Source organism: Melozone crissalis, unplaced genomic scaffold (assembly GCF_028551555.1).
Source record: "Melozone crissalis strain CALT ecotype California unplaced genomic scaffold, PUWL_Pcris_2 ptg000027l_1, whole genome shotgun sequence".
Lineage (NCBI taxonomy): Eukaryota > Metazoa > Chordata > Aves > Passeriformes > Passerellidae > Melozone > Melozone crissalis.
The window spans coordinates 47,858,679-47,875,382 of NW_026535805.1; the positions used below are offsets into that span (position 1 = coordinate 47,858,679).

Below are 16,704 nucleotides of genomic sequence, written 5' to 3' on the forward strand. Positions count from 1 at the left end.
GAGTTCTCTAGTTCAACTGTGCTGGGTATTTTTCTCTTAACATCAGATCCCTTAGCATCTGCACCATCAAGCAAATCTGCTCCCACCCTATGTGGATCTCTGAATATTGTGAGCTGGTCTCTTCTACCATGCCTGCCGTGAGAGGATTGGAAGCAATGGCCTTTATCTGAGATGGGAGATTCAGATTAGATATCAGAAAAAATGCTTACGCTTTTCAGGTGGTCAGGCACTGGAATATGTTTCCCAGGGAGTGGTGGTGGAGTCACCATCCCTGGAGGTGTTTAGGAGGCACCTGGTGTTGGGTGATGTGGTTTAGTGGTTACAGTGGTAGTTCTAGTTGACAGTTGGGCTTAATGATCTGAAAGGTCTCTTCCAACCTTGATGATTCAATCTTCCTATGGAGTAAAACAAATAAACACCCCCAAACACCAAACAATTCTAGCCTTCTATCACTAGATTTCAATTCTTTGCATGGGATTCCACACCTGTAATATAAAATTTGTGTGATACATAGATTTAATAACATTATATATTATTTGGATGTGGAAAGAATTGACACAATTATTTTTTGTATGGGAGACTGTGGTATGCTGCAGCAATGTACATCCTTTCAGTGATGAAACATAACGGTAGATTATAAAATGGGAGACTGGATTGCTCCACTCAAATGGAATTTTTTAGTCTCATGTTAAAATGAAATCTGAAACTCAGAACAGGTTTCTGTAGTTGGGACAAAATGAAAAATCTGGATGAAAATCAAGTCTTAGACAAAAAGCAAAGCAAACCAACAAAAAACCCTCACCCCACCCCAGCTTACAAACCCTGAGTATTTTGAATAGATATTTGTATCAGCATTCAGAGCTTTTCAGATTTGTTGAAAAACTTCCAGCCAGCTGTAAATAGAAGGTATATGTGTCCTGACACTTATGTTCTCAATTTCATGAATGTAACTGCCAGTTTAAATTGTAATCAGATGCTGCTAGAGCCTCTTGAAGTGTGTGCACTATTTAACACCTCTGAAGCTGTGTGAATTCCCTCAATGCCTTTTTCTCAATTCTCTAATGAAGTGAAAGAAGCTTGGAATAATTTGTGCTTTCCATCAAATAGCAAGGTAGAGGGAATGAAAAAAAGAGGAAGACAATGCATTGCTCTTGCCACAGAGTGTCACTCTTACTCCACATATGTTTTAGCTAGACAAATGAGTAATTTGTCCTTTCCTAGTTTAGTATCTGTATATTTCATTAAATAATTTCTAGTCTTGCTACTAGGATATGAATTAAAACATATGGACTCATCATTTTGATATGTTTGGAACATAAATAGTGTAACGACTTGTTAACTTTTTACCTCTCTGGACAGCTCAATAGGAAATAAAGAATTTTTTATACAGGGTAGGGACATGCCATATACCATTACAAAGTCTGTGATCTTAAAGCTTCAAAGCAAGGGTTGATTTTTCCAGAACAATTAGTGAGTAACCAGCTGGTATGGACATCTGACCAGCAACCCAATTTCTCCCTTACACAGCTCAGCCAGACTCTGTTTCTGAGAAAAATTTTTAAATTATGTGAAATAATGGATATTAGTCCCTCAGAAGTTTCCATTCAAGAAAAGACTTTCCAATTGGAGTAGTGCAGTTTTTGTTTTTCTTTGTGTGTGTGAGTGTGTGCATATTCAAGTAAACACCGTATTAAACTCACATCTGAGACCCTGATTAGGAAGTTAAAAGAGAGTAGGAATTCAGTGATATGACTATAGATGTAGAGGTGTACATATATGTACATACATATATATATTATATATATGTGTGTGTGTGTGTATGTTTTCCTGATGTTCAGGTTTTTTATCTGCTTGTGTATTGGGATAGCCAAGAAAATACTAAAAGTCCCTCAAAATATTTTGAACTTGTCTTCAGCTGACTGACTATACCAGAACATGAGTTTTACATGTGTAGAGTTTCAGTCCTGTGAATGAATCATATTAATATATGTACATCCTTCTTTTCTTTCCTTGGTGACATTTCTTGACTACTCTAAAAGGGAGATTAATTTTTCTTTCTGTTTCAGTACCAGAGGCAGTTAGCACTATTAAAATATTAGTTTTGTCTGACACCACCATCAACATATCCTGGAGTGAACCTCTGAAGCCAAATGGACCTCTTGAATCCATCCGCTATCAAATCTCTGTTAATTTGTTGCCTCCTGTCCCAGCGACACCATTGCGAAAAAGTGAATTTTCAAATGAGATGCTTGCCTGGTCTGTCAGTGGACTCCAACCTGGAACAAATAATTCCTTCAAGGTATCATTGCAAGTAGTTTTACTGGTCTGTTCAACCTGCAAATCTTTAGACTTCTCTTCTGCAAAGCAGACAACTAAAAGTATGCAACGTGGATTCATAAGAACAAAATTTGCTGCTTCTCCCTTTCCAGATGAAGGCTAAAAAATATAGTAAATCTGGACAGCAGGTCTATGATCAGAGTGACATTTTCAAAAGTAAACATGTTGTCTGCAGAATGTGCACTGGGTATCACAAATAGAGTGATTTACACAGTTGGGAGAACATTCAGATGATGGCAGGAGGGGATCTGTAAGTCCTAATTTGATTTTAGGCTTTTGTAAATGATTTGGATAATATAATGGGAAATATATATGCATACACATACCTAAATACCTGTATGTGTGTATGCAAGTATGCATACCTAACTGGTCATATTTGCCTGTGGCTTAGTGAAAAGCAATGTGCTAAGGCACTTCTTGACTTTGAATTTCTGTGGTTCTAAAACACTGCCTAATATGTGATGTGACATCTGCACGGCTGTGTAATATTGTGTGGCACTTAAGAAAGATCTAGAAAGAGAAGGGAATTGGTAGAAATCTGAGATGAGAAGCTAAGAAGAGTCTCTGAGGAAGGGTACTCCTGGACATGAACTTTCAGCCTGAAGGTATGTAACCTTGCAGCTATGAGGGGCAGAATCTTTCTACGCCTTAATCTCTATTGCCTGAATACTGTCTTGTTTGAAACGTCGGTCTGCCAAACACTTGGTGCTGCTAAAGCAAAGCTGCCTTTCCAGCTGCTCTGGTATTGTACAGTTCATCCATTGCCTTACTAGGTTCTTGCTTTCCATCCTGATGAGAACTGGTTTTCTGAAAGTGCCCCTGTCATTGCAAAAACATTTGAGACTCCAGCTGCACCTATCAACATAGTCCCCAGAAACACCAGTTTCCAGCTAGAATGGAGAGCTCCTCTGCACGTCAGTGAAAACAACTTCTGGTTTGAGCTGCATAAGGTAAAAATGCTTCTAAGTTTCGGGGTGGGTTTTTTTTCAGATCAGAGAAAATTTAACCTACTCTGCTCTGGTAAGTAGGACAGGGTGGGTGGCAGGATGTACATGAAGAGTCTCAGTGGATAATTTGGGCATGGTGATGTCAGTCTTAGCTGCTCAGCAGGGGCAGGATGGAGTCAGCATTTGCCAGGAACAAGGAGGAGTGCAGCTGTAGCATTTAGTGCTCCATAGTGCCAAAGGACATCCTGGATGACCTCACCAGAATTCCTTCTGAGTCTCCTGTTTCAGCAGTCCTATCCCTGTTTCCTCACTGCCCTGCCCCAACTGGGTTTGCAGTTGCAAATCCTATGTCTGCCCTGCACAAGAAAAAGAAGAAAAGGTTTTTCAGCACTAAATATTAGCTACAACCTAGTATCTGGATTTATTTTCCTGTGGCAGAGGTTAGGAGAAAATGCCAGAGAGAAGACCAAGTCCAAGAAGTAAGGAGTAAGGGCTGCAGTGAGAGCAGCATGCATGGAAACTTCAGACTTCAACACCTGAACCCCTGGATGCAGAAAAATTCTTGTCCTAAACTGGATCATGCAGATTCTTTACTATAGAGAATTAGATTCAATAGACCTACACCAAACATTTTCCTGCCCTAAAATAAATGTCACATCACAATTCCACTAACCCACCACCTCCTTTCAATTGCATCATGGCAAGCTGAACTCATGGGCGCGATGATCCAGAAATAAAAGGGGAAGGCTCCTTTTGGCTGTGTAAAGCAGGCACTTAATCTGTTATTCTTTGTTACTGCCAAGACTTGTAGGTCTCCTGAAAACAAAGAAGAAAATTAGGGTTTGTGTCCTTGGTCTCTGAGAGGACAGAGTCCCATGGTTGAAAGAGCACCTGCGTCATATTTCCACTATGATATTAAGAGGTGGCAAAGTAGTTGATCTACCCAGGAATAGAACTGTGACACACTTTCAGCAGAAAGTTGACCATAATGATATTTTATTTCTCTAGTGGCCAACAAAAAGTGACTGGTTTTCTCCTGTGAACACTACATGCACAGAAAATCTTGTTTACAAATGCAACCTCACAGGAACTCTTCCTTGGACCAACTACTTAGTAAGAGTCACAGTAGTTTATGTCACAGGAGTGAAAAGCACTTCGTCTTCCACAAGCTTTAAAACTACAGGTAAGCACTTAACATAGCATAACAAGATTTTAAGACTTTACAGGATGTGAACATTAAACATAATATTTGCAAAAATTTAGCAGGGAATTTTCTTACACTAAGACCCAATAGTTCTCTTTGTTTGAAAAATGGATAACACAATACCATACATTAAGATGTAACAGGGGGAAAGAAATGAGATTCATTTCCAAGTGGAGCAGAGGAAAGAGTGAGGGGAACTGAAATGAACTGTCTGTAATGCAAGTGAACTTATTATTGGTGAAAAATTTGGGTCAAATTTACATGTGGGTAAAAATTTTAGAATTCATCCATCACAAAGAGAAGGCCAAGGATTCATTCTCTCTGAGGATTATTAATATAGACCCTCTTTCCTTTTGTATGTCTAAACACTCATGTGTGCATCAGATTTCTCTCTGTGCCTGTTGGCCCTTTGTCATGCTACAAACACATTTTAAGGATTCTGTTTCTTCCCTGTTTGGCTTAAGCTGGTGTTCCCAGTAAGCCAGGAGTTCCTAAAAAAGCTGAAGACTCCAAAAACTCTCTGCAGTGGGAAAAGGCTGATGACAATGGAAGCAAACTGATATACTACATCTTAGAGGGCAGGTAAGCAATGCATGAGGCACTCTTCCCATAGGTAACAGCCCAGAATAAAACTGGGTGTGCTGGGCTTTTCAGGTTGCCTCTGATGGGAAGAATGAAATATATATGATCAGAAAGGCTCTTCCCATTGGGATCTCTTTCTTAGATAAACCAAGAACCCATAATTTCCAGAATTTCTGGAAAACACAGAACTACATTTTCAGAGTAATCTTGAAATAGATTTATATAATTAGATCTATGTCAGTGAACTAGAAGATTTGGAGAGAATTTCAAATCACAAATCTTACATGTAGTATGTATTTTTGGCTGATATATATAAATATAATATATTGGCTGATATGTATAAATATATTAGTGTTCAGAGGACTGAAAGAATATTGCCAGAAAGAAAGTATTCCCACCCATGTGAGATGACTGCATAATTTTTAAAGTGCTCTGTGATCAAATTCCAATTGCCTGGGCTACTGATGTCACACTAGAGTGCCAGCTCACTCTTATTCCTGCACTGGCATTGGAAGGGCTGATTGGGCAGGTTAGAGTATATTGTTGTGGGCAGTGACTTTGAATTTCTAATTTTTTGACCATGACTCTGGAGAGATTCCTTTAAAGCAGTGCAAAGTTTAAGTAATGCATTATTTTAAAACTAGGAGAATCTATCTTCTGAAATATTCCAGTGATTGTTTGAAGTCATTACTGATGGAGGGCAGCAATTTTCTAAACTCAGCCATTATTTCTTTCTCTGTGCTTATGAAAGTTAAGCACTGACAGCACTCTGAGCTGGAAATGCTTTACCTATATAAGTTTTCACCCAGACATATTTTCCTGGTGCTGTAAGCTTCCTACAGTTCCATGAGCACGCAGGAGCACTGACCTGCATGCTCTGAGAAAACATTAATTTTGATATGCCAGGAGATATTCTGTACCTGATTTGCTGCAGATGGGTAAGGAAAGGTCAGTCCCTTGGTCTGTGCCAGGGCTGTGCATCAGCTGCTGTGGTCTCCAAACTCCAGCTTCTTATTTATCTCTGGAACCATAGTGCTTCACTGAGGTGGTCTTTTAATGTAGTCAGCTTTTCTCTTGCAGTTTTGAATAGACACAGGCTGATGGTTTTGACTGAATTTCACACCAGGTAGAAAAATGTTAGGCTACTTGCATAGCATTCTAGAAAATGTTTGCCTAACCCTTTTAATCAACCTCTATTTTTCATATAGCTCTAGTGGCAACATGTACACACCAAGGGTGTGAGTTTTCCCATGTCTTTCTGGTTTAGAAGTGTTTGGCCTTTTTTCTTCATTAAATTGTGTTGGGAGAATGAGTGACTCGCTCATGAAGGTCATTTCACATGATGTATTATGGTGTTGTGTGACATGAAATGATATTTCAGATATGGCCTTTCAACTTTAAGTATGTGGTCTTCTTTTGGTTGGTGAATAATCAGCTCTGAATTTATTGTGAGCAATCAATCTCAGTCCAATGGGGAAAGGAAGAAAAACACCCAGCAGTCAGCAGATACTATGGGAAAGTGGTTAGCTAAAGAATGGTATCTCCACTGCCAATGACTTGCTTCCCATTTAGCTTGTGAAACCTGATGCACAACAGACACTGAATTACTCTGGGTCTGGAATGGAAAAAAGCTCTAGCACAGTAGATTTGGTTTTGGTTTTTTGTTTTTTTGGTTTTTTTTTTTTAGGGTTTTTTTGGGGGTTTTTTTTGGTTTTTTTGTTTTTTTGGGTTTTTTTGCCAGAAAGCTAAATAAGAACATTTTGGAATCTTGGCTGTCAGGCATGTATTGAACAGTTTTGCATGCGTAAAGTGTTCTAGTATTTAATTTCCAATGCCAAGATAAAGATGTTTGGTCCCTAGCACAGCTGAAACGGCATGCCAGAATTTTCCTCTCTGTAGCCAGAATCCTATGATCAGATTGAGCTTTTATGCAGACAGAGAAATGCTGTGAAAACCATGGAACTGAAGCAAAGAATGAGCTGGGGGTGAAGCAGTAAACTGCCCTTGTGGCATTAATGACATTCCTGTGTCGTGCTGTGCATGCTGCAGGAAACAGTCTGGCAACAGCAGCAATGTGAAGTCCACGTGGGAGGTGGTTTACAATGGCTCCTGTGGCAGTATTTGCACATGGAAGGCCAAGAACTTGGAAGGAACTTTCCAGTTCAGAGCAGCAGCTGCAAATGTGCTGGGACTTGGTGAATACAGTGATGTTAGCATGAATATAATTTTGAGTGAAGGTATGTCATGTACTTCTGTATTCTGTTAATCCTTGTTTTGTTATTCTAAATAGTCATACCAATTTAGGAGCAGAGACTGGCTATTTTAATAAGAATAATCTTGCAAAGATAAAGTAATGTCTCTAATAGGTAATAAATGGCGTTGTTTTTATTGTGACCTCTGCTGCTAGTGCTCATCCAGACTCTTTTGCTCAGAACAGTGGGCCTGAAAGGTGCTTCTCCTCATTTATAGTACTTTGTCTCTGTGGCTCTGCCACTCTGCTTTATGATGTGATTCTTGGAAAAAAGACAAGCTCACCCACTGGGTAGAAATATCAGAATTACTTCTTGCCTTCAGCCAGAATGTTAGACTTTCACTTTGTGGGTGCTTTTGGAAATCCCACCTTGAGTAGTCAAACAGTTCAGCATTTTCTGTTTCTGCATACACATTAGGTGGCAGGAATGAACCAAGTCTGGGGGAGAAGGATTAGTCTGACCAAATACACACCCAGATAGAGCCTACAAGAGAACTTTGTGCAGTGAAAGACTTTTACATAGCTGAAGGGTTCTCTCAGGTGTGCTCTGCTGCATAGGATTGCATTGCATTCATACACAATAATTGAACAAGTTTCCTTTTCTCTTTAACAGATAACATAATGTCCATGGGCACCATCATTGCCATTGCTTCTGTGGTTGGAGTTGTTGTGCTGTGTTTGGCTGTGGTCATGCTATTTGGTTTTGGTATGTGATTGAGGTTTTTGTTTACCCTTGGTTTGCCAGGCCTCGGTGAAAGGCAGTTCAGGTGGTGGGAAATGATTGACCTCCAGGTTTAGGGAAATGCTCCCTCCCTAGGATGGGAGCTGGGAGGAATTTGTATATTCTTATTCTTTGGGGCCCTAGAGATGGCTTATTATATTTTTGGTATGAAGTGCAGGATAGAAGTTCACTCCATCCTCAGGCATTTCTTGCTGTTGATTACCTGCAGGGAGAGCACAGGAGTGCTTAAGGAACTCTAATACTTGTGTGTATCCTTATAAAAACTTGACCTTACTTTCAGAGTGAAACACTTAAATGATCTCCTTTTCTATTCCAGTGTGGAAACAAAGATTGAAATCCACAAAACCAGCCTTGCCTGGACAGATAGTGTTTATCAAGGAAGATAAAGAACTAGCTCAACTCAGGGGGATGGCTGAGACAGTGGGACTAGCCAATGCCTGCTATGCCATACGGTATGTCCTCAGAGCAAATGTATTTTAAGGACAAAAACATCAAAGAGGTCTTTCCTGGACCAGTTTACAGGGCACTGATCCCTAAAACCTCAAGGTGGAGTTAGGAGCTGCATGTTTGCTGCAGGGCAGGTCTGCTCCAAAGGATGCACTGCCATGCTGCACCTCTGGCACACAGCCCAACCTGGATCCCCCCCAGCCCATCCTTCATGTCACTCTGGCAAGAAACACAAGTGCACAGGGAAAGGAGAAGACCTGGTGTTTGTTTTCCAGTAACTTCCAAAGCATCTAGGCCTCACCTGAGCTCCCCTTAAATATATACCTGCTGAGGCAAATAGTACCAGTTTCGTTTAAATTTTGATAGAATTTCTGACATCCTTAGGCATGAACAAGTGACTAGTATTGCTGTTTTGTAGCACTCTTCCTTCTCAAGCAGAGATTGAATCACTGCCAGCTTTCCCTCGGGACAAACTCAACTTACACAAAATTTTAGGAAGTGGTGCCTTTGGAGAGGTATATGAAGGGACTGCAGTAGATATCCTGGCAGATGGAAGTGGAGAATCCAAAGTAGCAGTCAAGGTAATCACAACAATCTGTTCTCTTGCAACAGAATGGGATGGGCAGAGAGATCTGTCTCAGAGATTTTGCCTGAGAAATGGGTGTTGGGCAGATCTGGGTGTTTTCTTACAGTGTTTCTTGCAAATCTCTTAAAGCTCAGCCTTGTAATGATTTCTGGGAAATAATGTGTATTTAAGGCCACATCTATGTCTGATGGTTTTACTTAAGCACCATGTAGTAACAGTGATGATGATGAAATGTCTCTGCACTTCTGCTTTCCGTTGAGCAGACTTTGAAGAAGGGTGCGACAGACCATGAGAAGAGCGAATTCCTGAAGGAGGCACACTTAATGAGGTAGGGACAGCTTTGTCCCTGGGCACTCTTCAAAGCTGGTATCATCTGAGGGTGGTGACTTTCCAGGGGAATGAAAGCAGCACTTTCCTCTAAACAGGTTATTTGGCATTTTTGTGTTTCTGCCAAATTAGTAAATCACTACTGATGAATATCATGTAACTAAAGCTGTAAATCTGACAAGTAAAATTTAAGCCATAGACTGCAAGTTCAATATGCTCATATCATGGATTTATTTGGGATTGTACTGGTGTATTTCAGTATCTTTGCTCCCCTAAACCAAGTTAGTTGCCAAAGGCAATGGTCAGAATTCAACTTATCCCATTCTACTGAAGGAAACAAATCAGAATAAACTGATGCCTAGAAGTTGTAATTTTCAGTGGAAAATATTTTTTAAAAATGTGCCACTAGGGGCTGCCACATACCCCTTCTGTTGAGGTAGTGTTAAATTATGCATCTGTCACCACTGCAAAAATTTCACATAGCAAGCTTTGTGTTTCAGCTGGAAATCTTGTTTTCTAGATTGTCCCCAGAAACAAGGAGTTCAACTGAAGTTTTCAACTGTTACTATAAGATTGAGAGTGTAGTTTAGTTTACAGATGGACTTTTGCATTTCTTTGACTTTTATTTCATTCATGCAAAAATAAAGGCAATTTAAAAAAAAAAGGATTAATTTCTGTGCAGAAAACGTGGTGTTATTAAACTGGAAACTGATTTTCACAGCATTTCAATTTTTTTTGTGGTTACATGCTTAAAAATATATCTTGCGTTTTTTGCCTTTTATGACACACTGTAACTGAATGAGGTGAAAGGCTTGTTAAAACCAAAATTTGAGTATGTCATTAAAGTGAAAATTAATGGTAAAGAGTAAGAGTTGTGTGTAAACTCCTCATAATCCATTTTCAGTCTACCTAGCAGTCATAAACACAGATAAGGTGTTTTTTCTTGTGTAGTACAGAAATTATATTAACCCATAGTTAAAGTTTTTGAGGTTCTCTCAATTCCTGTTGCAGACAATAATCTAAATCCAGGAATCCTGGAGGAGTATACAATTGAAAATTTTTTGCATTTAAATGTAAACATTAACATGAGCCCATATATATATATATACCAATACAATGAATCAGAAATGAAGAGAATAGAAAAGTTTAAGTATTATATAATCCCCATAGTCATTAAAAACCACCAGCAGCAGCAATGACAAAACTAATAATAATAATAATAATAATAATAATAATAATAATAATAATAATGTTTATTTTAGGTTATTTGCATATTTAATTTTTAAATATAAAAATAATTATTTTATTCCATCATGGAGGGTTTAATGATTTCATTTGACGTTTATCTGTGAGGTCTCATAAATTAAACCAAGGATAGAAAGGAAAAAGAAGTGCATCTAAGTGCTTGCAAACAGATAAGGTATATAAGATGCAAGTTGCAAGATATGTAGGTGCAACTTTTATTATGCTTGCCTTTTTGGATGTTCATTAAAATTTGGCTTTTAATGTTATGCATGTTGGCTCAATTAAGCCAGAACTATTTGTTCCTTTTTATTGGTATGCAGCAAAGGGAAAATTGAGTTGCTTCTATTTCAAAAAGTAATTTTATGTTGGCTATTGGTGAGTCATTTGTGTGCAAACACATGTAGGAAATTCTTGTGTGTGTCCCATCCCTCGGGAAGTAAGGCACGATAGTTCAGTGGAGAAAGGTCTGCACTGGGTGCAGAGGAAAGTGCCAGGTGTTCCTTCCCTTCTTTTTGTTCCTGAGAGTGCCAAAGTTTGTCTGATTGAGAGGTATGTGCTAGGGGCCAGGGGGAACTGTCAAATTCTAAATCGCACTTTTTGCAAGAGTCTTTGCCCACACCTGAGATTAGGTGAATTGAAAGAGATTAGAAGGAAAATGTCCCTCTCTTGTTTGTTTACACTGCTGCATTTGACAGCATTTTGGACCCCATCACTTCTCCCAATAGAGTCAAGTTTCTCTGACTGCTTGTGCAAGTGCTTTCACGCAGTGTGAGAGAAGAAAAGCATGTTCTAACACAAGTGAAGTGATTCAAAAAACACAGGCACTGACAGAGGCAATGAATATTCTTCATTCTTTGAAGAATACTTGCAGTACTGAGAGTACTGATTGCTCTGTGGTAATCCCTGTTTTAGACACACACACAAACAATTGCTAGTATACTTAGAAGTATTACTCATATGTATTTTCTTCCTCTTGCAAATGTACTGTGGAAAACTGTCCCCTGCTGAACTGTGAAAATAATATATTGCACCTTGTGCTTTTACTTTTGTGTATTTCTCTGAATCAGCAGTTGTACTGTGAATATAGTAGTAAAAATACTTTATGAAAAGAATGTAGATACCTTTCATGTAGAGGTGATGAATCATCTTATTCCTAGAAGAAATTGCCATTTGGCTACTTTTCTTTGCTTCCTGGAAATACGATGAAGTGTGCTTTTTAATATGTGTGCATGCATTAGAGTGCCTGTCAAAGACAGTGTAAGCCTGTGTTTTGGAAGGATGCTACTGAACTCTGCCCATGACTGAGCAAATCCAGGCACCGAGCTACTGAATCATGTTCATATGAGCAGGACTGTAAAGGCCAAACCTCTCATTCATTGCTTGCAAATATAAACACTGTTAGCTATCAACCAGCTGAATTTCTCATATGTCATCTTACATTTGTTTCCTTCTGTTTAGCAAATTTGATCATCCCCACATTCTGAAGTTACTTGGTGTGTGTCTGTTAAATGAACCTCAGTATCTTATCCTGGAGCTGATGGAAGGAGGGGATCTACTTAGCTATTTACGAGGAGCCAGAAAGAAAAAGGTGAAAACTATAAGAATCATATTTTTAACCTGTAACTGCCCACAGTTTCTCTGTTCAGTTTTTCCCTTTCCTAAAGTCCATGCTGACGTTCAGCTGTTTCTGTACTTGCAAAGTCTGACCGGGTTTTTCCTTAACACCCTGGGGACCTCAGTGTTCAGTGCTGACCTTGCAATCAGTGATGCTGTGAAGAAGATTGAATGTCATTAGATCACTGACCAAAACTGTGGTTTCAGTCATGAGATGTCTGCTGATTTCTCACTGTGAAAATCATAAACTGTCCTTTTGAAAGTGGTAATAAATTATGGTGGTCATGTATGTGGTTTATTAGGAATCATAGAGGGTTTTTTTTGTCTTTGAATAACAACAGTATCCTTAATGTGAGTGGCATAGTCCGTGCATATAAGAATACATTGTCCCTGTGCTTGTGTCCTCAAATTCTTTAGAAGGAAAGAAAAGAATAAAGGATAAACAATTTCAAGTAATTTTTTTCTCCAGTTAGTGTGTGGATTGGGAATATGCATGGTATGACGTGAGGTCAAAATGAAATTTTATAGCATTATAGCAATTGCATAGTTCATTTACACAATCAGATCCAATCTGCAGTCAGTGCTGAATTCTACTGAAGTGCATGTACATGTGTTCTACTAGAAAAAACTATTATACTGATTAAAGCAGCTATACATTTCAAATGGGGAAATACATTTCAAATGGGGAAATATATTTCAGTGAGGAAATCTTACATGGGGAGTTTGTCATTCTGAGCTGGTAAAGCTGGCAGAAATAGCTAAATTCTGTCTTTGTTTCTTGTAGCTCCAGAGCCCTTTACTGAGTGTCACTGACCTCTTGGATATATGCTTGGATGTTTGCAAAGGCTGCGTCTATTTAGAGAAAATGCATTTTATACACAGGTACAGAATGTACTTCCTTAGTCTTCCCAGGCTTACTCACAGTAAACTCATTATCTTACCCAGGAAAAAATGTCTAGAAAAATGTCACAGTGTAACATGACAGGAGAGAGCACTGGAGTAAAATCTAAGGCTATGCTTTTCTGCTAAATATCCTCACAGTTCTTTCCCAAAATAGTGGGCTACTCTAAGGTCTGAACCAAGGAGTTACAGCACTCTAGGCAAGAATCATGTCCAGTGCAACAGAGAGAAGGACAAGTGGAAAATCCATGGTAGTGTCTTTGTCTGCCTAGTGGGTAGCTTTAGAGGACACAGAGCCAGACTTTTCTCAGAGAGGTACAGGGAAAAGATGAGAAGCAACAGGCACAAATTACAGCAAAGGAAATTAGATAATAATATTGTTCACAACATCCCAGAACAATCACTGAAACAGGTCGTCCAGAAGGGCTGTGTCATCTCCAGTCCTGAAGATATGGCAAACTTAACTGGGTGAGACCCCAAATCACTCCATCCAGCCTTGGGGCTGGCAGTGCTCTGAAGAGAATGTTGAGCCAGAGACTTACAGACCTGAGTTTTTCTGCAATGCTAACTCCATCCTTTTTTCTCTGCCTTACAAATCAGGGACTTGGCTGCTCGCAACTGCCTCGTGTCCGAGAAGGAATATGGGCGTTCGTCCCGGGTAGTAAAGATAGGAGATTTTGGGCTTGCCAGAGATGTCTATAAAAATGATTATTACAGAAAAAGAGGAGAAGGTCTGCTCCCTGTCAGATGGATGGCTCCTGAAAGCCTTATTGATGGTGTCTTTACAAGTCGCTCTGATGTCTGGTGAGTTACAGATGCCACAAAGCTGTGGCAAAAACCATACTAAATTCTGCAGCAAGAAAATATTGGTTTAGAGGAGGAATTACAGGGTTGTATATTGTCATCTCTAATAATTTTTAGGCTTGGAAAGACTTCCTCCTAAGTGAAATTTTAAGGATCTAATGAAATATTTGATACCATGACAGTGTATTTCATGGATAAATTTCTTTATGCTTTAAGATCTTTGGATTTTGTCTGGCAGGAACTAGTGTCACTCAAATAATTTTACAGTTGTACCAGGCCCACAATGTGGTTCTTGCTTGATTGGGCAGTGAATTGACTGCCTGCATGCTGTTCCATTTTGTTTTCCATTAGATTTATTGACATTTCCTTCCAACAGCCAAATACTTTGCCCTTACAGTTTCACCCTCTTCTAGTGACTTTTTATTTTGAAGACCACATTTTGCAGCATCGTCAGGGGAAGGTCATGGTACTTTTTTTGTGGAGGTTAGCTAGAAGTGTGCATTTGAATGGCTTTGAGTTTATTGTGAAGAAGCAGAGACCCACTGTGAGGAGACATGGCAAAAAACACCCCCTGACTAAACCAGATCCATGAAACCTGGTATTCACACCAGTTCAGATTTAGGTGGCCACATGTACTCAGCCCAGGGTCTTGTCCAAGTCCCCAGTGCCTGCACCTATCTATTTGACTGCTACTCTTGCTCTTATCTAAGAAAGTAGTTTAGTACTCTCAGCCAAACCAAATGAGATGCTGATTGCTCCACAAGTGGTGCTTGGGAGAACTTGTCTTTCTCCATTTTAAACCACACCTCTAGAGATTTCAGAACACTTGTTTATATGAGAACATGCTCAACCTGAGTGTTTTCTGGGAAGGATGTGGGCACTCCGTGTCTTCTGAGCTGCAGCTCAGTGAGTTTGGGAAAGCATATCAGTTCTACACATTTATTTTAGCTATTCCAAGGCTGGCTTAGGGACAAATCTGAATTATGTCTTTTTACTCCTAATTTTTCTGAGTCTTATTCTTAGGTTAGACACAATCTAACTGTTAATAGGGAGATTTCAGGATGGCTATGGTTAGTAATTTTTTTCTTTTTCTTTTTTTCATGGTGCTTCTCAGGGCTTTTGGAGTACTAGTGTGGGAAACATTGACTTTGGGTCAACAGCCATATCCAGGCTTCTCCAATACAGAGGTTTTACACCATGTACGATCAGGAGGAAGGTTGGAAACTCCAAATAATTCTCCTGATGACCTGTAAGTTAAATTGTTTAAATGTTGTTGATAATATTCATAAGAGGCAAGAGGCTTTTTGCCAGTTGATCATAATTTTGAAGGTTGGTCATGCCCATTAAGGGCCCAACATCCTCCAGTTTCATTTCCAGTGAAACTTGCCAACCTGCTAATTCATCCAGTAGACAAACCTGTGAATAAGATATTAAGGCATGGATCTGGTAGTAGTGTGAGAACAGGCTGAGAGTACCTGAAGATATTGGTTAGAAGTTAAGATGGCTCTAAGAAAGACTTTACTGGTACATCATGTGTCTGTGACTGTAGATAAAACTCTCTTTCTTAATGGTAGGTGCAGAACATACGTGAAAAATAAACTCTGCCCTTTCTAGAGAGGATTCAAAAAAAGCCAGTAAGAAAAGCTGAAGCAGTACAGGAAAAAGGAAGTCTGCACCTCTGGTTTGTCTTTATCTGAACTGGATAAGTAAATCCTTCAATTTCTGTTTGTGTCTTGAGCACAAAACTCAGGTTTAATTGCAAAATTCTTGCAATTAACAGAATAAAATAAATACATCAAGTGGATCAAACCCATACTGTCCAGAGGTGTGTGAATGAGGAAGCAGAATATGGGCTTAACAATCACTCAGTATTGTCTAATTTCATGTCTCAATTTCTTTATCACCCACTCAGCAAAAACAGTCACAGCAATGCACTTGACAGCTGGTTCTACAAAAGGAGAAGCTACTGGAAGTGAACAATTCTTACTCCCAGGGCAGAGGAAAAGACTTGAGAACAATTCTGTGTTTGGCAGGACAATATCTCCATAATAGATCTTACACTAGTAACAGTGTTCTGAGCTTAAGAGAAGAGTGATTATTTATCATTATGTAGATATAGCTGAAATACCATGTTAGGAATAAAAAACACAGAAAAACCCCAAACCAAGCTTTAGCACTCGGAGGAACTGAAGAACTGAAGAGATTAGAATTTTATTTTAATAACAGAGGGAAAACTGGAAGTCACAGAACAAATGAAAGCCCAAAGAAATTTTAATTGCAATATTTTCTGCTGAGAAACTTTTCCTAAAAAAAATTCTAACATCTTCCCTATGAATAAAAAAGCACAGGAGGCAGCTATATCCATGTACTAGTCTGACATTCAAACTTAAGCAAAGGCTCATAAATTGCCTTAAAATGAATGACTGGATCTTGAGAAAAATCAAGAGAACTTTGTTTGAAATAATTTTTAAGATCCCAGATCTTGAATGTAGCAGAGTAGATAGGTCTTACATACTGGTCTGCCTGTTGTAACTTGTAGGATCAATGCCTAATAGTAGTTTTTGAAAGTCAAAGAGCTGATGAGCTTAGACTCTTGTACCATCTTTTATCTCATTTGGTGAACACTCAGCACCTGCGTGCAGCTTCTGTCAGTAGCATAAACAGCTTTTTGCTGCTTTGCTAGGTCATTAATGGCATGCCAGGATTCTTGACATTCCT

At 39.1% G+C, this 16,704-nt stretch overlaps 1 protein-coding gene across 1 annotated transcript in view; it reads left to right on the top strand.

Moving 5' to 3' along the window:
• The window catches only part of ROS1 (ROS proto-oncogene 1, receptor tyrosine kinase), a 67,982-nt gene that overhangs the window by 37,377 nt on the left and 13,901 nt on the right, over positions 1 to 16,704 (top strand). The window contains exons 30-42 of the mRNA XM_054279839.1: positions 2,067 to 2,299; positions 3,111 to 3,287; positions 4,293 to 4,467; positions 4,953 to 5,070; positions 7,120 to 7,307; positions 7,935 to 8,027; positions 8,380 to 8,515; positions 8,929 to 9,091; positions 9,360 to 9,424; positions 12,127 to 12,256; positions 13,067 to 13,164; positions 13,783 to 13,986; positions 15,101 to 15,235. Of these exons, the coding sequence (XP_054135814.1) occupies positions 2,067 to 2,299; positions 3,111 to 3,287; positions 4,293 to 4,467; positions 4,953 to 5,070; positions 7,120 to 7,307; positions 7,935 to 8,027; positions 8,380 to 8,515; positions 8,929 to 9,091; positions 9,360 to 9,424; positions 12,127 to 12,256; positions 13,067 to 13,164; positions 13,783 to 13,986; positions 15,101 to 15,235 (1,915 nt within the window). The remainder of the gene's footprint in view (positions 1 to 2,066; positions 2,300 to 3,110; positions 3,288 to 4,292; positions 4,468 to 4,952; positions 5,071 to 7,119; positions 7,308 to 7,934; positions 8,028 to 8,379; positions 8,516 to 8,928; positions 9,092 to 9,359; positions 9,425 to 12,126; positions 12,257 to 13,066; positions 13,165 to 13,782; positions 13,987 to 15,100; positions 15,236 to 16,704) is intronic.